Source organism: Diadema setosum, chromosome 19, assembly GCF_964275005.1.
Source record: "Diadema setosum chromosome 19, eeDiaSeto1, whole genome shotgun sequence".
Classification (NCBI taxonomy): domain Eukaryota; kingdom Metazoa; phylum Echinodermata; class Echinoidea; order Diadematoida; family Diadematidae; genus Diadema; species Diadema setosum.
This window is the reverse complement of record NC_092703.1, coordinates 31,662,566-31,686,599: the sequence shown is the minus strand read 5'-3', so window position 1 is coordinate 31,686,599 and position 24,034 is coordinate 31,662,566. Positions and strand designations below refer to the sequence as shown.

The following is a 24,034-nucleotide window of genomic DNA, read 5'->3' as shown; positions in this document are numbered from 1 at the left end:
CATGTTATGGTTTCTATCTTTACTTTTGAAAGATATCTTCCTGTACTATATATCTTTCCTTCTATGCTTTTATAATGTCTTTTTCACAATATAATTTCTTATGCAATTGTGTCTTTTGGCTGTGAGACATGAGCACCTTCATAAAATATGATTTATCTCCCATCGTGTTCATCATCTTCTTGCCCATAAGCTAACAAATTCTATTCAACATTTTGTCTTTGATTTCCGTTTGATGCAAACGTTACTTTCTTCAAATTCAGTTTCTTTTGAATTCATTGTACTGATACAAGCAAATAATTTCAGTATTTTAAGAATCCATATAAACCCATGTTCATATAATCCATACTGCTACTTTTAAAAAAAATTGTCACATTCTGCAAGTTTTGTAAATTATATCTAATTTCATCTGTTTTCCAACCATAAAAATGATTGAGTTTACCTTTACAACTATTGATCATTCAAAAACAAAACAAAATACTTGTTTTTCATTTTTCAAAGGGACACATTCACAACCCAAAGTATACTGTAGCTACAACCCACACAAGGCTAAAACAAATTAATACCCTAGATCTTTTTTCTTCACACTAATTTAGGATTGAGTCCTTCTGACAGACAAGCGCAAGAGAGCGCAAGAAGTCGACAACGTGTTTTTTTGCAGCGTCATTTCGGTGACTGCAGACCGCAAAGGTGTTGACAGGCTCTGATTTCTCCCAAGGGTGGGATACTCCGTTTACACACAAAGCAAACTGTATACTTTTCACTGGCAAACCAGTCATGGCAACAGGTGATATTTTTGTCTCCCCACCAGGTTTACAGCCCTGACTACTATTTCCAACGAGACAAACTGACAACGGAGAATCAAACTGCGGGAGAAATAAGATTACTTTAATAGCTCGGGCCTCAAATAATATAATCTCTTTTTATTTGATCATTGTCCTATTAAATATGGAAGCTTTGAAGGCTAGAGGGCCAGGTTATGTTGCAATCTTCCAAAAAAAAAAAAGGAAAAAATTGTTGCAATCAATGGCTTTAAGAGGTGAGAGGAAGGACCAATTTGAAAAACGCCAACTTTGCTGGAAGTTTTGATTATTTTTGTCTGCCCGCTCTGAGACGGGAGTGTCATTATTAGCAGGAACCTTTCTGTGCCATGTCACTTGATTTATGATCTGTTGTTACAACGTCTTGAAATTTGGGCACGTGCAGGGGGAAGGATGGGACCCAGGTACCCTTCAGTCTCTCTGCCTCCCCCTCCCCCCTTTCTATGTGACATCAAAATTATGATGTGTTTAATACCACATGCAACTTTAAACCTCTAGCTTATGACACAGACTTCATATGGCAAGTCCCAATTTGGTACGGGAAGACATTCATGATGAAAAGTTTTGTTATAAATCAGATTTAACTCTCTGTAAAGCTTTCCTTTCTCTCTCAATTGACTATAAATTTTTTTAAAGATACGTTGAATTTTTAACTACACTTAAAAAAAGACAGCACCAACATGGCATCTCTTTCTTTTGCTAGTGTCAGTGTCAGTGTCAGGTGTCATTGTCATTGTCAGTGTCAGTGTCATGTGTCGGTTGTTATTACAATTACTATTACCTCTTTTCATAAATAGGCACTCACCAAAAATTACAAGCGATGAGATAACTCTATCACTGCATCCTTAAATTCCGAGGCAATGTTTTGATAAATAATACTTAACTGCCATTAAAAAACAAAAACAAAAAAGCAAAAAACAAAACAAAACAAAACAAAATTGCAGCATAAAAGTGTTCACAACTTACACTCATAAAACTTATAACCATGACTGTCTGCTGGTATATCTCTGATTTGCAAAGTTGCTGCAAAGATGGGATTGGCTACAGGTATGCAGAATCAGTGCATTCTCTCTAAGTCATATCGAATACGGGTTATCTAAGATGACCAAAGGGAATGTGCCACCGGCCAGTGCCTTTGGACTGGATGCTGAAAATGATCCCCAGCGGCCATCAGTTTTGTGGAGGAAGAGATGAAATCCCACATGACCATCAATTACGAAAAATGAAAAAGATCCAATTCACAGACGAGGGCATCAGTTGTGCAAAGGAAAAGATGAAATCAGCATCAAAGCAGAGTCCAGAGTTTGCTGGAGGCTACGAGTCATTTCCCTAATTTCTCCCTCTTGAGATGAGTAATGGTTTCACAAGATTTTAACCCAAAATGAGGCAGCACTTATTTAGATTTTAACTCGATAACTCTAAAAGATATCTGCATCTAAATCTATCTGCTTGGCACTTTACTCGGAAGTAGAGCAGTGGTCTGTGCTATTGGTGGGAGCACTGTGGCACAGTGGATAGCAGTCTGGACTCTTGAATGTGAGATTCAGGGTTCAAATGTGTGTATTTGGACAAGACATTAATGCTGCATCACTCTTAAATGTCCTATTTACCTTTGGGAGCAGTGATTAAAAAAATGTTCAAGATATCACATTTGATGCATATGTGTAGGTCTGTTGTACTACAAAACATCCTACCATATAAAATTTTTGCAATAAAGCCTAAAATATAAGGTGCTATCAGTGTTTTTTTCAATATACCGTAACTGTAGATGGTTTAGTCTGGAAGCTTTTTTATTGTAACTATTGTTCACATTTTGTATATTCAACAATACTTAATAGCATCGATTTTATTGATTCAAATTTTTACAGTAGTTGTTTCTATCCCTAACTCTTATTTTAGAACTATTTTAAAGCACTAATGCTAGGTTTTTGTTTCACCTGCAAATGGTATATTATGCCTTTAACCCAGGTGAATAAACTGATGTCTGGTAATGTTTGGGTATATGAAGAATGACAGGGCCCTCAATGGCCAACTGTACTTACACTGAAGAGGTTACCCTGGATGAAGAACATCTATATTCATAATAAAGATTTTGCTTAAACTTGACCACCAATACAGATGAAAGAAAAGAGTGAAAAATTATAAAATTGCAATGAAATACCAAGGAGCTATTACACACATAGCTCCTTGGAAATACTAAAAAATGTAAAGAACTATCTCTCATAACTGCTCTAAACAGCTTCAAAAAAAAAAAAAAAAAAGACTTTATCAAGCACTGGAAATGTTTTCCTCTCAAAAGGGATATATCATCTACTGACAGCCAGGAAGACTTATCACAATTTTTTTTTTCTTTTTTTTTTCGGGGGGGGGGGGGGGGGGGAGTATTGAGCTATTGGTATCACTGTGTAAAGCTCAATCTCCTCTACATTATATTATGATGTCAATTTTAAATCATTTTCATTTTCAGTAAAAGGTTGAAAACAAAAACCACAAGGGTGCTTTTTTATCCATTATTTGGAATAATGCTTACAAGTTCACTAACTTTTGATTAAATAAACTTTTTATTTCATAAAAATTCTTTGTTTTGTTTTTAGTTACACTCAAAGCTTAGAATGCGATAGCGCCCTTCTGGTTCACAGCTAATGATATTCCCAATGTTCATGATAATTTGTGTTCGGAACATTCGTAAATATTTGGTATTTCAGCCTTGTTAAGAGACTACACTACATCTTCTGTGGCACACATGACAGCAATGTGTACCTGAGATGATAACGCTCCCCGGGAACGGCAATCGCGATCGCGGGCAAGCGCCGCATCCATTTGATTAGGAAGCACTCAATTATCAGCGCACTTCGCAAAACGAAAGCCTCAGCACATCGGCCAGATTACGATCGCTGACTTTCATGTTGCGTTCTGTGCCTCCTCCCGTTATTGGCAGGTAAGGAGCTGAGGTGGAGTGAGAATTAACAGATGACACCTTTTAGCCTCCAAAACAGACTGATTAACCCTGGAGTTTGCACAGAGAGATCTAGTGTTTGAGGTCATACCATGGAGGGGGGAAAATCTTCCACAAATAGAAGGTCTAAAGGAATTCAAGTTGATTTCATATTCCAGACTAGATTTCACGATGAGGATTATAACATATTTAGTGCCTGATCCATCTCAAGAAAATGACAAATAGCCCAATATAAAGAACAGGATTTTTTTTTTTTTTTTTTTTTTGGACAGAGAGAGAGAGAGAGAGAATGACTCTCACACACTATCATAACCATAGACAGAACATAGCTAAACTGGTGATTACTGAATCTTTTTTTCAAATTTGTTTTTCTCCATAACTTATCAATACACTGATAGAATAAGATTAATCAGCTGTAACACAAAGCGAGGTAAAATGGAAAGGATTCACGTTTCAGCTGCAAGATCTGCTTGCTTTCGTCTGGCAAAGATGATCAATACATTCTTGATACTTTTACACACACACACACACACACAAAGAAACAAAATGCCAACATAATAAAAGCAAACATTAAAAAAAGTTTGCAGAGAGATATCTATCACACCAAGACACTTTACCCCATCAAAGAAATATACAAAGTTGGTACATCACCAGGACTTCATCTATGCGTATTTACTGGACTAACACTCATCCGTACATTCAAGAATACAAAAGATGTGGAAGAAGACAGCTATCGATTGATCAGAATGATTTGCAGATTGTTGCATGATGGGATACGCAGAGTGCGAGTGACGACAACAGGATACATCTCTCGACAGAAAGGGCTCGGGAAATGGGGGAGAACTTAACCCATTCATTCAACACTTGCTCGATGACAAGGTGTAAACTGTGACTTCCAAATTGACTGGATTACACAGCAGCATACAGATTAGCTGGTACAGATTTTTATATCCCCCATCCCCCCATACAAGACAGTACCATGAAGCTCCTTCCGTCCCATTTTATTCTTTTATTGCCTTTTTTTTTTGGTCTCAATAGCTCCATCAACTTAAACTGATTATCCACCAACTGCTCTTTATTGCTGCTTAATGGTACTTTCCTGTACTTAAATGAGATATTCAGAGTATCAAATTGCGGCAATTCTATGAAAAAGTGCTTTGTCAATTTACACACTCATCATTTGTACATCATCTCTATTGCTGATTCCCATTCTTGAAGCAGGATTAGCATTTTTTTTAAAATAAATCCATTACTGATTATTGATCACAAATCCTGGTCTTACTAATCCCAAGATGCAAAAATATGTGCCATTTACAGACACTATTACAATCTGGTTTACAAAGATACCACTTCCTTTAATCTATGAGTATGTGGGACAAAGTATTTCTGGTTTGTGACCAAAATTGTAATGTAATATTTTAATTGTGATACTGTAATAATGGTGAAATTGTAATACAATACTTTAATGAATGTGTCTCATCTACATTTTTCCTACTCATATTATTATGTGACGTTTCCTTTTAAAGGGACTGTACAGTTCTGGTTGAGGTGGGGATTCATGTTTTGAACATTCCTAAGTGAGATAATGAGAAACCTCTTATGAAATATGAAAGAGCATGTAATTTTAAGAAGGATTCAATGTTTATTTGATGAAAATTGGTTTTCAAATGGCCGAGATATCCAAAAAAGTGATAATAATATAAGGTGACAGGCCACGCCTTTTATGAGGATCTCTTTGTTTCACGTTGTTTTTGGATATCTCAGCCATTTCAAAACCGATTTTTATCAAATAAACTTTTGATACCCCTTAGAATTGCATGCTCTTTGACATCTCATAGAGTGGTTTCTGAATACCTCGCAAAACGTTAAAAGCTAAATCCTCACCTCAACCAGAACTGTACACACCCTTTCAAAAAACGGAAAAAAGAACTGGGTTTGTGAGTCTTTTCATGTAATTTCTCGGGCCCTCTGTTGAATGTTCTTTAATTTCTGGTAATTTGACACTCTCAGGGGGGAATGAGATTCACTGATCTGAGGTTAACTCACAGGAAACTTCTTGTACACAATGTCAATAGCATTTCGAGCGGGTGGACCTGAAAGGGTTAAACAGAATCTCTGCAGTGTTCATCACAGAATGACACTAATCTCATGCTGAACGCAAATCCCGAGGCTCCTTGTATAACATCGAGACTGTCTATTCGGCAATAGCTTGGCTCTAGTCCCAGTGTTTATCGCACAAAATCAATGCCAATCTCATCAACTGGTGTCACACGAGCTTGAAGAAAATCAAACACTTCCTGTATTTACGAGTGAGAAGAGCGCAAACAGCGTGTGCCGTCTGTTGGATGCAGAAGCCTGTGACATTAATGAGATTTCGCAAAATTCTGATGCCTGCAAATCATGCTTTATGTCACACTTATATGAAAAGCAATTTTTCTAGCAGCCGGACAGCCCCACATCATTTCCTGTTGACTATGCCAACCTTGACTGGCATATCTTCAGTTAAGCATTCAAATTCAAAAGCATGATATAATACTTTTTGATAAACAGTCCCAATAGAAAATATAAGCGACATCACACAATACATTTATTAAATGATATACTTTAGTGAGGTTCACTGATAAGTACCAAAGGTAAACAGGTTACTAGCCAAGGAAAGGGAAAAGATACTGAGTTGTACAATTCTTTCTTGCTACTCAATCTGATGCCAAATCATTTGTGAAGCAATGGTACAACACCCCTCCCTCCCCCCTCCCCCCCCCCAAAAAAAAAAATAACTTAAAGCACAATTCTCTTCAAAGTAGTTTTTTTACTTGCAAGATTTTTTACTCTGATAATACTAGAGCAAGGGGGGAACTCTGAACTCAACTACGAATGCATTTGCGTGTCTGCATTTCTAGGACTTCATTATAATTGTCTTCAGATGGTAATGGGGATGTGATGCCACTTACTAAAAGATCAGAGTGTTCAAAATTTGGTTAGTATTTGCAATATTTTGTCTATGAAGGAATCACAGAATTAGTCTTCCCTATCAAACATGCTTTCATTTTTTTTTTGTAAACTATTGTGAACAGACTTCTGTTTAAGTGAGTGAAAATTTGGAATTTACAGAAATTCCAATCGTGACATCCTCAGAATGGGATTTGAAAAATCTTCCAGATACATTAGTGCATCAAAACAGTAAAAATCATGAGATTATATCTTAATCAGTATCCTTGAAAACAGCATGCCTTTAGAGCAGACAAACAATCAATCATGCTACTGAACAAGCCATTTCATGCAAGGAATTTCTCATTAATCCTATTCCTAAGTTAAACTTGATGAATTAATGCTCAAGAGCTCTAAAGATTGTAAGCCAGATTAATCAGGACGGCTTGTTACAGCTTGCAGATTTCTTTCTTTTCCGAGATCAAATGATTGGAGTGACCTCACAGCCTCTGAAGAGGCACCCTTGCTATTCACAAAGCGGATCTCCGCAAACTGCACTCCTGACCATTCCACAGCTGCTCTATTGCATTAGCACGATTCCTCACTATTGCCCACTCCCCCTTTCCCCTTTAAATTAAAACTTTAAAGAATCGATGCTAAAAGTGTTGCTCAGCGACCACAGATAGATGGGCACCCACTCATCCATCCCTCTCTTTTCGGCCAACACCACTTACCACGAGGGACAGGTTTTTCTCCGAGATAATTCTGCGGAATTCGGTATCACGAGCGATGCATCGATTCCTGTCGAAGGCTGTTGTAAGCAACCGGGGATTAATCGGCGCAGCTGCCGCGGAGCCATCAACGATTGAGCCATGCGTGTTGGGATTAATAACGGCATGACTTGTAAGACGATAGAGCCAACTGCTTGCTTATCAACATCGATAACGGCAAATTACGTATCTCTCATGATGATATAAGGCAAACACGGGATTACACCATAATACTCAATTTCATTTATATCTTCAGCAAAGGATCTTCTAATCCAGACTATGCTACAGTGCATTTAACCCCCCTGCACTCATCAGACTTTAAGTCCATTGAAAGTGTGTGTATTAATCATGAGATACTGCAGTCATGGAGTCCTAAGGGTTAACTCAACTGCCATACAAGTACAAGAGCATCAGGTGGTTAGTGTTCAGTGTGTCAAACTAGTAGGAATCCTCCATGTTAATCCTAAATCTTTGAAGTGTTTATGCTAAGGAAAGGTTAGTTATCCGCTTATCAAATCAATATTTTGTGTTATAAATAGAAGTCTTATATCACACCTATGCTTAATAAAAGCTCAGTTGGGGGAAAAGCTGGGGTTTTTCTTCAAATTCTTCACTCTCAACAACATATGGCAAAACATAGTGTTTGCAGACTCGAAAGCTGTATCATGAAACTTGCCATACACATGTGCACATTTCATCATCACTCTTTCTTTTTACAGGCGTGATAAGTAAATTAATGTTTCCTTAACATCTTATCCTTAAATGGCTTGTATTAATGTGTTCATCAACATGAAGTCACATCAAATCTCCATGTCAAAGTTGTCACTGACACGCACATTACTCGGCTCCCGCACTTGAGTTCCTAATGATGAGGCTACTGTAAATGTTTCTGTGGCAGCTGCTGAGGGGAGGGGATTGAGTGTGGGCGTAACAAATTGACCCTCGTCATGAGTAATTGGGATGATCCTTGGCCGCCAGGCGGGGGTGAGATCGGTCAAGCAGTTAAGCAGGGTTATTAATGCGAGGAGGAAGCCAGATAACAACAATCCTTCGCACTACGATCCGAGCTATCGCTGTTTACCATCGCAGCAGATTTGAGAATACTGTTGTTGATAGCCAGCAAACATGCGGCTACTTTTATACTGGAAACATCTTGGGACATCCAACCAAACGATGGAAAATCACTCCTATGAAATCACTGTTTGTTTATACTGGATGACTTTCCCCAATTCACTCCAAAACTCCACCATGGCTTGACTGTACTGGAAGAGTATGTACTGTTACAGCACTGGTGCCTAAAAATGTCTAGGTTGAAAGTACTCAATCTCTTTCAAGTACAGTCAAACCTGTCTTAGAGACTACCTGTCTATAGTGGCCACCTGTCATATACGACCACCAAAAACAATTCCCTCTGAGAGAAAAAGCATGTTACAAAACCTGTCTATCATGATGGCCACTTTATTTCTCCCTTGGGTGGTGGCTGTAGACAGGTTTGACTGTATACAGTGAACAATGAACGTGATATACTGATATGAAGACTCCATCTGAGTTGATTCACTGATTAAAGCAAGATCAAACTCGCTAAACATACTTCCCTTTCTCCTTCTCTTCTCATTCCAGGGATATTGTGGCTTGTTAAAAAATCGGAAATCAAGATTTTCAGGTGATTTTGATGCACGGAAAAAGCAAAATGTGTATAGACTTGAGAAAAACAAATCTGAAATCCAATTTAAATCTACAGAATACCATGCCTGTCATTCCCTCGAATGAACCATGAGGAGGGAAGCCTTCTGACCTTTGACCTACGCCACATGAACGGGGCAGACTCATGTCGCGGCCCTCCCGCCGTGCACGATGCCTGAACTTTTGGGTTCAAGTTCCTGGCAGATGCATTAGCCTTGTCCAGCAATCATGTCCCCAAGTAATGACATTTATCATCTCATTAGGGTAACAAGGGAGGTGCTGTGAGGATCCACGCAAATCAAATAGTCTTCTCGCCACAGTCACAAACATTCTGCCTCAGCAAAGGTCGTAAGTTTCTTTGTTTGTTCATGGTACAGAAAAGGCAGATATCTGGTGGCTTGCTGGAAATAATTCCTTTTCCATTTGTAGGAAAATCCACCCAATGCTCTCAAAGTATTGAGCATTTTCATTTAAAATAAAAGTACAATCTATTCTTTATTCTTCATTTTCTTTAATGCCACAAAGAGTTTTAAGCCAGATGAAATTTATCAAAAGTAAAACAGGATGTGCTATTATCACCTCTTGGTATTAATAAGGAAAATTTACATGTACAAATCTATGTAGCTTGGTAGTCCTGTAATGAGCAAGTAATCCGTCATTTTGCAACCTTTTCACATTTCAATCAAATCACTTTTCCCCATCCTTAGTCTATATGTGACTGTTAGAATGATTATGATGAAAAGAACATTTGTGACTGAGAGCTAGACTATGTACACACTATCACAACAGGTATTTTAGCATGGGGTCTACTGCCAGACAGTTACAACATGAGAAGCATTGTACAACTGTGATTTCAAAGGTCAATTGGAACCAATGTCAACCGAGCTGGATATTAATTCAGAAACCATTGTCTGGAAAAAATGTCATAAAAAACGACAAACAACTGTTTTCTCTACTTGTAAATTTGATGATGTATGTGGAATGGTGATGCACAATACTATGGGGGAAAAAAAAAACAGCTAAGAAATCTCAGATGTCACTCAGAAGATGTCCCATGAACCTTACAGAGAGTCAAAGAAATCCTACAACTAAATTTCAGACTGCCACACTTTGAAAGTAAGACACAATTCAGTGCTAACATTATGAATTACGAAATATCTAATCTTCGGATGGTGATGATGATGATGATGGTAACTTAGCAATGCCGATGATGACAGTACTGATGATAATGGGAAGACAGAGAAGAAAAATAAAAGAACACACTGTCAGTGTCTTTACAGGTATACTTCCAGACATCTGTGCCAACAGGCCGGTCCTGTACTTTATTCAGCTTTTATGCATACTTTGTTCACAAAAGTTGCCTTAACAACCACAGAGCTTGCTGGAACTTTGCCCTACCTAGCAACAACTGAGTGAACTCCCGCTTATGGAACTCAGTGGGAGCATGAACCTAATAAACATGGACTGTTCACTGCAGTCTTTCTTTGCTGTAATGATCATCACCGACACCTGATTATGTGCATCTTATTGAGTACATTCAGGTGTCTGGACAATAACGATTGTGTAATCATGTGTCATCACTAACAAAAGGATCGTTTCCCTCATTTCAGTCTTGTTTCGCTGATGTGCCTTTTTTTCAGACGGAAATGTCTTTGAATAAATACAGGTGATGAGGAGCAGCAAACCTGAGATCATGACAAATTTTGTGTCAAAAGATGGGTAATTGTTGATTCGCACATTTTCGCACATGCATAAGGCCTTGCCTAATGGCAAGATATACCTGTTCTTTACCATTACCGTCTCTTTTTGCCCTGGAATAAGCTGGAGAAAAGTGAAATATTGAGATCACAAATGACAATCATTCTGTCAAAATGTTAGCTTTCTTTGAAAAACTGCCTCCTTCTCCCAAGCAAAATTGTTTGAGGTATGATTTCCTAACATACACCACAACTGCACATTCATTTTACTTGATTTTTGTGAGTTATTTTCTTCTGCGCATATAGTTTTAGATTTCTCGAATCTCCGTCTTGTTCTTCTCCCGGCTTGCTGGCGGCGACGATCATGGGATCAAAGCAGTGAAACATGATAAAAATGTCTTTGTGGCACTTTTGAGATGTACGGGTGCATAAATTAATTAACGATTGAATGTCCATGTGTATTAGGTCCATGGTAGGAGGGAACAGGTGAATGAAATGCTTCCTTATTAGGCTGCAGGAAAAGAAACATCCACAACTTGTAATTTATTACAGAAAAGGTCTATTGGTGAAGAGAGCACTCCAGCTGACACTCGCATCAGCAAATAAAGCAGAGAAAGAATCCATCAGTATCTGCTGGAAGAGTGGTATATCAAAAGTTTTGCATTTGTAGATATGAAGTGCCTTATTGGTGGATCAGATTCTAGATTGCATGCAGGTAACCACTTCTGTACTTGCACTTTGAAGGGAACTTCAAGATAAACTCTCCCCTCGCACTCATACGTATAAGGATATCTTTTATTAGACACCTGTCACCGTTGAGACGACATAATTTCTTATGAAATAGTTTTCAGCTGCAGCTGAGCCACAAACAAGGTGGGAAGCAGCGTTCAGCTGCCAGTGCTCATCTTCCCCCGATTCCTCAAACGGTGCGACGCAACGCTCACAAGACGCGGACAACCGCCGCACATCGGTCTTCAATTTACGACGGCTGTGCATCTGGAGCAGCGACAGATGTCGGACACATTGCAGCCAGCAGAAGATAATGCACACTCACACCCACGGTTCCTATTAGACCACCTAGCGTACAAATTGACGTTGGTCCCCCGTGTATTAACGTTCCACCAATTTGTGAATGAAGTCACACTTCGTTAAGGCAAAAGAGGATGAAGAGATTATTGGTGATTACGACGATCGCTGCATTTACAACAGATAGCGGTGCTCATCACAATGTTTTTGTCCACAATGAATCTGGCACCCCACCAAGATATACTGGACAATGTTGCCAGTTTTGAGAAAAGAAAGGAATAGAATTTGAAAGGTACTAAAAAGTCCTGTTAGATGTTCTTTGAAAAGAAAACAGTCACTGGCTATTAGCCAGCGACTGCTTAAAGTATGCTCGCAATCATATCAAAAGCACCATCTGTACAATGGAGCCCAAAGTGAGAACTTCTTTTTAGTACAAAAGTATATAGGTTCTTGATGCCATGTTGTAAGGGTAATGCTTACCAAACAAAGTATACACCATTTTATCTTGATGCAAACCAAAGATGTCACACATTCAAAAAAAAAAAAAATCAAAGGAAATCTAAGAGATACTCTTCTTCTCTCACAGCTGGATTTGTTTCGTTTTTTTTTTTCCAGTGATTCATATCCACTTTTTCATAACAGTACCCCTTTTTCTGTAATTCAACACATCACCAAATGATGAATTTGAAGAGATTGCATGAAAACTGTGAGGTTTTGCAAAGTGTGGTTCACCAGCTGTAAGTGATGGGAAAGGATTGTTGATATAGGTCTTCCTGAGTGAGCTTTAAAAGGGGAACAAACACCGATGAAAGAGAAAGAGAGAGGACATGACGAGGGCCGGAAGACAGGACATGGGAGGGGCAAGGGTGTTTGCCGTTACCTCAGCCCGAGGGTGTAGCTTCCGCGAGCCCGCTGACTCTCCCTGACCAAGTAGCTGCCTTCCCCTCCATTGGTGAGCAGGCGGTCGGCTTCCTCGCGCGAGATCGCCCCGTGGAACCTGTTGGGGAAGAAGAGGGAATCATCGCCAAGGTTACAGAGGACAGCAAAGCATCGCTGGTCTCTTTCATGGATTTGGAGATTAGGGGCGAGGAAGTAATAGATTTTGGAATGTGGTCAGCTACTAATTAGCCAGTAAATCGTAGGATTTAGCTCAGATGTATGGAATAACAGGCTCATTGCAAAGAAATCAAAAACCTGCGGCGGCTTATTAGCGACAGGATTCCAACCTGTTCCACCTTAGTTCACAGATTAATTGCAGGAATAGGACAAAGTGGTAAAAGAGGAAGAAACCAATATAGTACAGACTTTTACAGTAGGTTACAAGTACATTATATGGCTCAATGATATCATTTGAATGTGGGATTTGGTTTCTTTTATGAGATTCACACAAACACAGTGATTTTTTCTAAGTATTGGACGAAGATGTGTAAGAACTTTGGTCAGTAAAAATGGCAACTGGCCATGCAAGTATCAATATAAAATAACAATAATAATCACATAAAATGTTGCTCTTAGCAATGCAGAGGATGTTGTCTACTTTGTATTGCTATTCTTTCTTTATGATTTCATAAAGCATATTCTTAACTCATTCTTTGTTTTCCAATATAATCTTGCTTGAAATGTCAAACATTTTAACTTGTACACTAACAGCAAAGTAATACTAAAAATAATCAAATCAGGTGAAATAAAGATGCTTTCAGTTAACATCACTAAATGACAACAAGATTGATCACAGAGAGAATATAAGTGGAATAATGTCTGAAGAATGAAAGTGAGACATAACTAAGGTAAAGTTTCAATTACTCATTCTTCTCTCATTGTCTTCAGCAAACAAACAACAATTCTTTGATTTTTGATGGCATGCGCCACCTTAAAGACCCAGTAGCCTGTGGAGAGAATGATGATCCAATTGAATTGATTTTCATTTGCTGCCCACCGGGTACATTCGAAAAATGCAAATAGCGTAGGCCTGCTAGAATAGAATCACCCCTCAGCGAAAACGTGCCTCAAAGCGTACGCTCATCATCGCTAAATGTTCAACTCCATGCAAGATTCTTCGGCTGTAAATGCACTTACAGAGAGATCAGCCATAAAGTTGTACACAATTCATTACGGGGATACTCACATTTGTCCGAGTAAGGCCAGCCTTCCCACACCATGGTATCCCTACACTACCTCGGGGGTGTTTCATAAAGCTGTTCTTCAAGTTATGAACGACTTAGAGCGACTGGTGATCAGTTCTTGTGCTGAATTATTGAAATTCTGATAAGTATAGCACATCAGAACTGATCACCAGTCGTTCTAAAGCCGTTTGTAACTTTAAGAACAGCTTTACGAAACACCCCCAGGTCTTTAATGGCATATTTCCTTTCTGCTATATTCTCTTTAACCTCCATCCATTCTTCAAGCACTATGGGGTAATGACATTGAGGTAGTGTGGTCTCTGGTACAATGGCAATTACATCCTTGTTTGCTCACCTAATAACCTGTAATCTCCAAAACCACAGCCAATTAGTGGGGGAAAGGTGACCATTTGCTATAATCAGTTTATATTAATGCTTGCCCAATCTAGCATGTAATATCTTTCACCTGGTATGAACTCACTCTTTGTCGTGTTGGGACCCTCATTTGTACTCTAATACTATATGTCATTTAAAGGGATCGTACAGTTTTGGTTGAGGCCTAATTTCAGGTTTCTAACATTTTTTTTTGGTGAAATAATGAGAAACCTCTTATGAAATATGAAAGAGCATGTAATTCTACAAGGAATTTAACGTTTATTTGATGAAAATTGGTTTTGAAATGGCTGAGATATCCAAAAAAGAGCGACTCTAATAAAGTGTGGGACCCACACTTTATTACGATCGCTTTGTTTTACTTTGTTATTGGATGTTTCAGTCATTCCAAACCCCGATTTAAATAAACTTTGAATTCCTCTTAAAATGGCATGCTCTGTATTATATCATAAGTGTCTTCTTGGTATCTCGCAAAAAGTTAAAAGCCCAATTCTCATCTCCACCAATACTGTACCATCCCTTTAAGGCTGTGCTTCTCAAGAAGTGGGCCATAAAGCTCTTGCAGAAGGGCCATGATGTTGGCCCAAAATGAAATAAAAATGATTTGTAATTGTATTCCATCTAACTGGGCCTCAAAAAACTTTGTAGGAGCCAAAGTGGGCCTCAGGTTAAAAAAAAAAATGCTTGAGAAGCACGGATTTAAGGCACACTAGGCCCATGATTAATTTCTTTCAAAATTAATGCAGTTTCAGACACTGACCCTACAGCTGAGAGATTTATCAAATATTGAACTAACCAAAGCTACAAAGTATTTCTTGCGTACGTAGAATTGGTTTTTGTCGTCACTCATCTCAATCATGAATGATTTTTGATAATTTAGTTTCACAGAATTGAAATCATTTTGATTTTAGCTGTCTACCACTTACATCCAATACTCTATTGAACTATATAATTTGTAAAATTTCAGAACAAAGAAACAGAGTATTCAAAGCAAACAAACAAACAAACAAAAAACAAGGCCTTTCGAATCATGTTTCTTGGGTTGTTACATTTGTCACCTCTATTGCGAGTTGAGAGGGAGGCCTTGTCACTGAGCAGCTCCACTGCGCAATTCGACTTGAGGAATGGAGATGTGTAGTTGGCAGTGGTTGGCGTGGGCAGGTCTGAGTTATAAATGCATTTCAAAACAACTTTGCATACATCATCTCCACAGAAATGCGTCTCTGGCTGAAATGCATTTGAGATTGCACTTTTTTCGGCATTTCAGAAAGGCGTTTTTAACCCCATAATCAAAACAACTTTGCGTTTATCATCTGCCCAAATCTCCCTAAAAGTTATGCCAGAAGTGAGTTGATTAACGCACGCTTAGTACAATGTATGATTAAACCCCAGAATGCCATCATATTGCCCCATGGCGAGATAATAATTTCACATAGAATCAATGATGTATGCATGAGAATACTGTTATTGTTGAAGATTCAACAATTCGCGGGTGGTGATGTTGTCTTGGAGAGCGGAAGCTCCGGGGTAAGGGGGGCAGAAGGGTGTGATTCCTCAACAAGTTTGGTGGAAATTACCCCCTTCTGGTCACTAAGTGGCTCTTGTCGAGCGGATATTGGAGGAGGAGATAGACCACTGACTGTTGGGCGGCAGTTTATGACTTCTCATAAAATACCAAATTATATTCCATCCATTACTTGAAGCTTGTGTGAGATATAGAGAGAGAAAGAGAGGGAGACTCGCACACACACATACACACACACACACACACACACACACACACACACACACACACGCATAAAACTGCATGTATGCCACTTAATTATCACAAATGTTTGTCTATGTTCAGTGTCTTTAGTGCTGGGTATAATACACTTAGCAAACAGACAAAACATTTCCTCTGGTACCAACTGCACCCTAACTGCTACTGTAAAACGAGGAATGTTTGCGTACATTTTAATTTCGAGATTTTCGCGAGCGCCACGATTCGCGAAATTAAAATGCACACGAAAGTTCTTGTCTACACAATATGCATAGAACGCCAGTGGCAATTTGCGAAAATTTCATGCCACAAAAAAAGGCCGCCGGCTCCAATTCGCGAAAATTTCATGCCGCGAATATATCATGTTTTACAGTAATTTAGAATGAACACCTTGTGTTGTTTGTTTGTTTGTTTGTTTGTCTGTTTGTCTGGGTTTTTTTTTTTTTTTGGGGGGGGGGGAGGAAGAATTTCTTGAAGTACGAAGTATTATCCATCATGCACATGCTCTCAAAATCACATAGATTGAAGATGGCGAACTTATGTTAAGATATTAATTCACATACCAGATCTTCACACAATTTGACAGAATAAAAATCATGATATAACAGTGATCCCTTTTTCCACCATTAGTACATTCCTGCTTTTAATAGATAAAATCCTTAAAAATGTCATTAACCCGTTGATGACGAGTCCCGAGTATACTCGGGCTGGTGTCTCTGGGAAATGTGTGTTGTAGCAAAATCAGTCAGTCCTCAACGGGTTAATACTTTTAGTGCAGTGGCATATCTTGAAAGAACAATGTGATGGTCACAGTGTTCACCAAATCTCCACATTTCCTAAACATATATCACTGCAAACTTTATAAATAAATACTTACTCTTTTCCATAGTGAGGTGGGCCATAGACAGGAAGAGTTATACATGGAATCAGCTTCGGCTTGGGAGCTTCCAGTTGAAGATGATATACTGTCAAAGGGTAAAACAGAGAGAAGAAAAATGGAAGAAATAAAATACTGTTACCATTCATAAGTGAACATTAGATAAGTGCATTTGTACCAGTGAAACATGTCTCATAATGTTGGGTCTGTTTCTTTTTCTGCCACGTCAAAGGGACACATGAACATAATGGTGGTATGTAGGCTGTTATTGCAAGCCTAACCAATTTCTGCGATTGGAAAGTAAATGGTTATGAAATGGCTATTTAGTCCATTGAGGACGAACTAATTTTGCCCCCCCCCCCCAAAAAAAAAAAAAAAAAAAACAACCCAAAAACATGCATTTCCTATAGACACCTGCCCCAGTATAATCATGACCAGTCTTCAATGGATTACAGTTAAAATGCATACACAAAACTGGTCACTGATCATGTGTATAGATACTTCATGTCCCAAGATACATTTCATTGAACACATACCATAGTACTTTTTAACATATTGATGCATAGACTAGGTACTGCAGAACCTGGAATGGGTGGGGCTCAAGCAAAATAATCTGGAATGAACTGAGGTAATATGTGTCGGAGTAGCAGAAGTTATTACTATACTTTTTCCACTAAAAATAAAAAGTTTCTAAAATGTTTGACAAAACAGATTATTCAAAAAATTCTACAATTACTGCTTTGAACTTGTGCCTTTTTTTCAAAATGTATTGTAAATGGGAAATGCACATTTAGGGAATTTTATTGCATCCATCAATTTTTGCTCACACAGTATAAAAGAAATACCTAAAAATATAAATTTCTATTTCGCAGAAAAAAAGAAAGAGTTTCTTGTCCTAATTTTGATAAAAAAAGAGTATTTCTTGTCCTAATTTTGAGTGATGAGAAAAAAAACCCACAGCTTTTTGTATTATAATTGCACAAGCAAATAACTGTACATTATAAAACAACATTTCCTCTACGAGGTCTTCCTGAGGTAAAACTTGAAATTAAAAATAAAATAAAAAATCTTTTGACAAATACCAGTGATATTATTTGTATTACCAAACAAGCTTTGGGATTAACTTTCAAGCAGCACACTCCCAGTTCAAATCCTTCCTCGCTACTTTGAGAACCAATTTGAATTTCCATATTTATCAGAGTTTGCCGTTTTTAATTCATGAGAGAGCATTAACAAAGAAATGGTGTGGGGCTGACACCCTCTTTGTCATGCCAGATAACACATTGTAAACTAGATGAAACTGAGAAATATCAAAACTGTCAATGCCATGCCCTTTCTTTTAATCACTTTGATAGCGGTATCAAAAATACTGTGGGCATTGAATCTTCTCTTCACAAAATATGTGAACTCTGCATGACATTGAGGCTATATATTACAGTGCATGTAAACATGGCACTTAACCCGCTGAAGACTAGTCCCGAGTATATTCAGGCATAAATCCAGGATGAGAAATGAATGTTATAGAAAAATCAGCTCGTCCTCAACGGGTTAAAGAGTTAACTTGCTAATTCCTGAAGCTGAAGGGCTAGAGTTCAAAGAACTTGGGAGTACCAACTCCTCGGATGTTTAGCCATAACAGTTAACTGTTACTACAAGCCTCCAGGGAAACTCAAACTTATCATCCAGCGAGGGAAACCCTCCGCCTATTAATCTGGCGCTACCACGGGGGCTCGTCGGCCGCGCACTCGTTACGACCGAGCGGCAAAGAAAAATACCCGCCGAGGATGTGGCGTAATTGGGGGTGCCGTTCCGCGCAGCGGCGCGGGGCCACGGCGTCACAACAGGAACGTTGGCGAGAGAAAGAAAACAGTTCAAGCCGTATCAATAAATGCTTGCCGTATATTATTACTTCTCCAAGCTGTGTCAGATAGTGAAACGATGTGGCGATGACAGAACTACTCCTCATAACCTACAGGGTGTAGTATTAGGTAACCAAAGACTACAGGCACCCAAAGAGAGACAAATGCACCACCGGTTCATGAAGTTCAAGAAGATGGAAAATGAAAATAAAAAAATTTTCTCACAGTGACAATGAGAGCTTTGCAATTTTACTGTCAGCTGCAAGAGAACGCGGCATTTCTACTTCACCCATTCTGAAAATTATAAAATGATAATGATTATCGAATTCTATCAATCATACAGAAAATTAATTTGGAACATTTGTGGAGAATAGAATTGGGCATTATTCACCAAAAACAGGTGTAGGAAGCATTAGTTCATCTTTTCATCTGTGGAATCTTATTTTGTTATTCTTTGAAGGAGTGAAAGGTTTCAAGTTTGTATGTATCATTGTAATGATCATCCATTGTGGATCAAATTCATTATATTTTGTTGTGTTCCCAATAACCATACTATAACTGACTTAAATAGCATACCAAACCTTTCATTCTTTGGTCTAAATACTTTAACCTATGTTTGCTGTTTATCAATTTTTGATAATAGTTATAATGATGAGTAATATTCATAAGCTATGCAGCATACAAATGAATAATGATAAATGATACATTGAAAAAAATATTCACATCTGCAAAATATATCACTTTTAGCCACATTTATGAAAGATGAATACATAACACTAATTTGATAGCAATTGATGTGTAACCAACACAATATTCATTTGATTTGTAATATCAAAGAAAAAAGGTATAACTGTGGAATAATTCATCTTTAAGAATATCACTGTGATGTGGTAAGGTGTTTTAACCCATTGAGGATGGACTGATTTTGCTACAACATGCATTTCCCATAGGCACCTGCCCAAATATACTCGGGACTTGTCCTCAACGGGTTAATAGAATCAGTCCCATTGTCCAATTTACTTCATCCAGGCTCTCTGCAAGAATACAGAATATAACAGTGGAAATTCAAGTTTATCATTTTCAGTTTAGAGAATCGGCCATTTTCATCTCTTAAGAAATATCAATTCTAAACAAATTATCATAACTATGGACTTACAGTTAGATTTGAAGTCCTAAGGAAGGAAAAAAATCCTAAGATACTACAAAACTAGAAGTGCATGACAGCAGCATAACAAGAGCCTCAAATCAGTAAGGAATACATTCTGCTATAACACTGCCTGTAATATATCACAGATGTTACAATTCATTATAAACCCTGAATGACAGAACAAATGTATCTTTGTTAAGTACAAATGCAAGATATTTAAGATACTGTCTCCTGCTGTTTTGACTCTGGGAATCAAACAAAAGAATTTGTTAATATGCTGTTTCAACCTATCATGTCACTATAGCAACTTTCTCTCTGAGGAAAAGCTCCTTCTTTTCTGTCCTGTACTAAAACAGGAGCATATCAACAAGGAAACAACCTCGAAAAGTTGATTCTGGATTAGAGTGGTCAATGCACTGCAAGCACAGCATCATGAAACAGCTGCTGTGTTTCAAAACTGATACTGATTTGAACTACTGTGACTCTATGACAGTAATACCCCCTTTTCATCTGGTTTACACAAATGCTCACAACAAAGACGGCATTACTAAATTTTTTACTACATGTAAAAAACTGTTGATCTACCCAAGTGGACATTCCCAAGAGTGACAAGGGTAAATTCTTTAACCCTCTACTGACTGTTACTTAAACAATACTACTGACATCCCAAGAAAATGCGGTTGCTAGCGGCAATGATTGACTTAAATGAAACTAATACCCCTGTGGGCAGGAGGCAGTAGGAGTAAGGGGGCAATAGTATCATCCTCCCCTAATCTGAAGGGAGCCAAGCGAGTGGCAGACCTGTCAGCACCCTCCTTCCATCCATGGCTGCCTAGAGAGCTGGCCCAGCCAAAAGGGGTGCAATTCTTTACCCCTGTAGCTTCTCTATCTCTCTCCCTGCCCCCTTCTCTCCTACTCCTATCCACGCACGCTTCCAGTCAGCCAGGGCCTCAGCCACCGGGCAAGCCGGATTAATGCCTGCCGATATCTTTCCCCGACACTCCCGCGAGGAAAGGACTCGTGTTTCCATGCTGAACGGCAAAATGACATCACCCAGTGCATCAGAGTGCACATAAAGCTCTCGCCCAAAGATCAAGAGGGGATGAAGCTGTAAACGGGCTTGAAAACATTCCACATCTTACTAAGATTGACCTGTCCTTGTCACGGAATATCAATCCCTTCAGAAAGCAACATGCAAATTCTTCCTGTATGATCAAGTTTTTCTTGCACCCACACAGATAAAATGACTTGATTTCACATAAATGCACAATACTGAGCCTTCACATCTACTCAGTTTTTAGTGTCACATTATTTAAAATTCCGAGGCACAGAGCTGGAAAAAATCACAAAGCTTGACAACAAATCCATTACATTTCACTATGTTGATTGTTGGCCAAGGTTGCAGAAATACAGCTTCAGATAAAAGGATTATTGAGCTGCACATGCACAGAACTACCCACAACAATAAACACTAATAGATATAGAATGTGAGCAAATCGCACCTGAATCATAAACAGCATTCATTTTTTTTTAAAGCATATCAGACAAAGGTATTTAGTTACAACGGAATATCCAATAAGAAGTCACATATCTTTCTCTTTATTCTGAGAGTCAAATACACCTTTCTTCTACGTTTACAGTCAAATTGAAAAATTTGACATTGTAGTGAAGTTACCAACACTAAGAAGCAGTTCAATAAAATATGATATTGTCCTATTCTCTGTATGAAACAACTACTATCCAACAATCTGCACTGAATTAGATCAATAAATACTGTAGTTGTTCAATGATATCAGTCCGATTGTAGAAACATTAACATTAAAAAAAAAATGTGTTCTTTTCTGGAAATCACTGCTCTTAAGACAAAGATTTTAAGGACAAATTTGTATGCTGTTCAGTACCCTGGGAATTTTTTTTTTTTTTTTTAGATAGTGGATTACTATATACTGGACTTTAGTTGTATCCCTCGAGATATCATCAGAAATCATGAAGAGGTAAGCCATTCTCCATCACAAATGCAAGATTTCTTAAAAAAAAAAATAGAATGCTTCTCTCGAAACAATATTGAAACATCATTGATAAGTACAGTAAAGGGAATATGATATAATAAAGCAAATTTCCATTGTTACTGCAAGATTTCTTTTTAAGAAACATGGAATGTTTCTGTCAAAGCAACAGTGAAACATGATCATCAATAAGTATGCAAAGTAGGAAAACAAATATAGTAACACTTTCAGGGCAAAGACAATGAACAGTTAATGTGCCTTCATTGTGCTAGATGAAAATATTCTGTTTTAAACTATTCACACAGTCAAAACTGAAATGACAGAATGAACTGGGTGTTATGTCACTAATTATAACAGAAGTTTAAGGAATAGTCAAAAAGGTCATGCACCAATCTTACATTTCTGCTTCAATTGGTTCCTCTTCTCAGTCATTGACAGGAAGTCCTTGACTTCTTGCAAGTAACTGAGGGTGTTGCTACGGAAACGAGGCACATTGGTATCAAAGTCTTCCACCGGTGGAGGTGCGCTGTAGGCTGGACTGGGCGGCTGGTAGAAGGGAGGTGGGCTCGACGGAGGCTCATAGGAAGGTGGGTCAATCAGGAGCTGGGATACCCTCGGCTGAGTGTTGACCATACTCCAGAGAGGGGGTGGCGGGATGAAGGGCACTTGTGGAGAAAAGGTGTTCAGGCTCTCGTAGAGCTTGGCTTTCTCTGAGTCCAGCGGGATGATGAGAGGACCATCATGGTCATCCTCATTGTCAAATGGAAGCTTTTCCTTCTCTGGCTCCTCCTGGATGATGTATGGCGAGTTATCGAGGAAAGATGTCTCAATCATGACCGGTCTTGGGGGATTTTTCCTCTGGGGTGCTACGGGTCGATCCTGGTTGGGATTTGGGTTCTTTTGCAAGGAAGCGGCAGTTTTGTTTTGATAACGTAGTGGACGCTGCGAACGGGTGATGTCCAGCAGGTCAGTAAATTTGAACGTGGGTGGCGTGATCACTGGTGGCTTTACTTCAGGAGAAGTGAGTTCAATAGCTGCAATTTTTTCCTCCCAGTCTTCCTTCTCTGACTGGTTTTCCAGGACTCTGTTGTCGATCTGTCTGTTGCATGGCAACCTGCATCTATTCAAATCAGTCTGCTCACACTCTTTGTTCTTTCCTGCATTTACAGTTGCATCCACCCTCTGTACTTCAATTGGCTTGTTCTCCTTTGAATCCAAGAAGCTAGAAGGCGGTTTGACCTCTGCTTGTGTCAGCTCTGGCAAGTAAGATTGTTGAGACAAAAAGGCAAGGATGTCCCCAAAGTCGGCAACTTTTGGGAAATACTTTGGCAGTGCCTCGCCTGAGGGTTTGAGGGGCTGGTCACGCCTGGACAATAACTTAATACCCTGACAAGCAGGTAATGAATTTGCAACATCCTTCTTATTACTAGCGTCACCACTCGTGAGCTGCCGCTGTGACCGCAGGGTCGCGATCGACACGCACGTCGGATGAACCATCTCGGCTTCTCCTCGCGGTACGGCCACTGATCAAGCACCGAGGGATGAATCGGTGATGGCTGATCTAATTTGCCCGGTGCTCCAACTGCTAGATGCTCGACAAGGGGAGAGTTGAGAATGGCAATGACATACTCTGCATTAGCTGGGGTGCGACCGTCGCTCCAATGCCAGCAGCGACCAGCAGTCATGGGGTTCTACCAGCAGTCACTCCTCTCTTCTTTTTGTGTCACTCTTGGTAGGGATTGCCTCCACTGCAGTCTACACCATTAGTTTAATTCTCTTAGACACGGTGCTGAATGCAAAAGCATCAGCACAAAATATTGCACAAAGTCTGCAATTTCTTATGCGTGCATCAACCACATAAATTCACACTATTCCATGTAATTTCGTAAATTCCAGCCTGGACCAACCTCTGCCACACAGCAGACCAAACAAATGAACTGCCAAAAGATTGATAATTAGTTCTTATATGTTGCAAGTCTGCTAATCAAG

The 24,034-nt window shown here is 38.9% G+C and overlaps 1 protein-coding gene across 1 annotated transcript in view; it reads right to left on the bottom strand.

Annotated features, from left to right (window-relative positions):
* The window catches only part of LOC140242427 (N-chimaerin-like), a 37,459-nt gene extending 13,917 nt beyond the window's left edge, over window positions 1-23,542 (bottom strand). Inside the window, exons 1-3 of the mRNA XM_072322164.1 lie at window positions 22,444-23,542; window positions 17,034-17,121; window positions 12,759-12,875 (exon numbers count right to left, since the gene is read on the bottom strand). Of these exons, the coding sequence (XP_072178265.1) occupies window positions 12,759-12,875; window positions 17,034-17,121; window positions 22,444-23,542 (1,304 nt within the window). The remainder of the gene's footprint in view (window positions 1-12,758; window positions 12,876-17,033; window positions 17,122-22,443) is intronic.
* Between the last annotated feature and the right edge of the window lie 492 nt (window positions 23,543-24,034).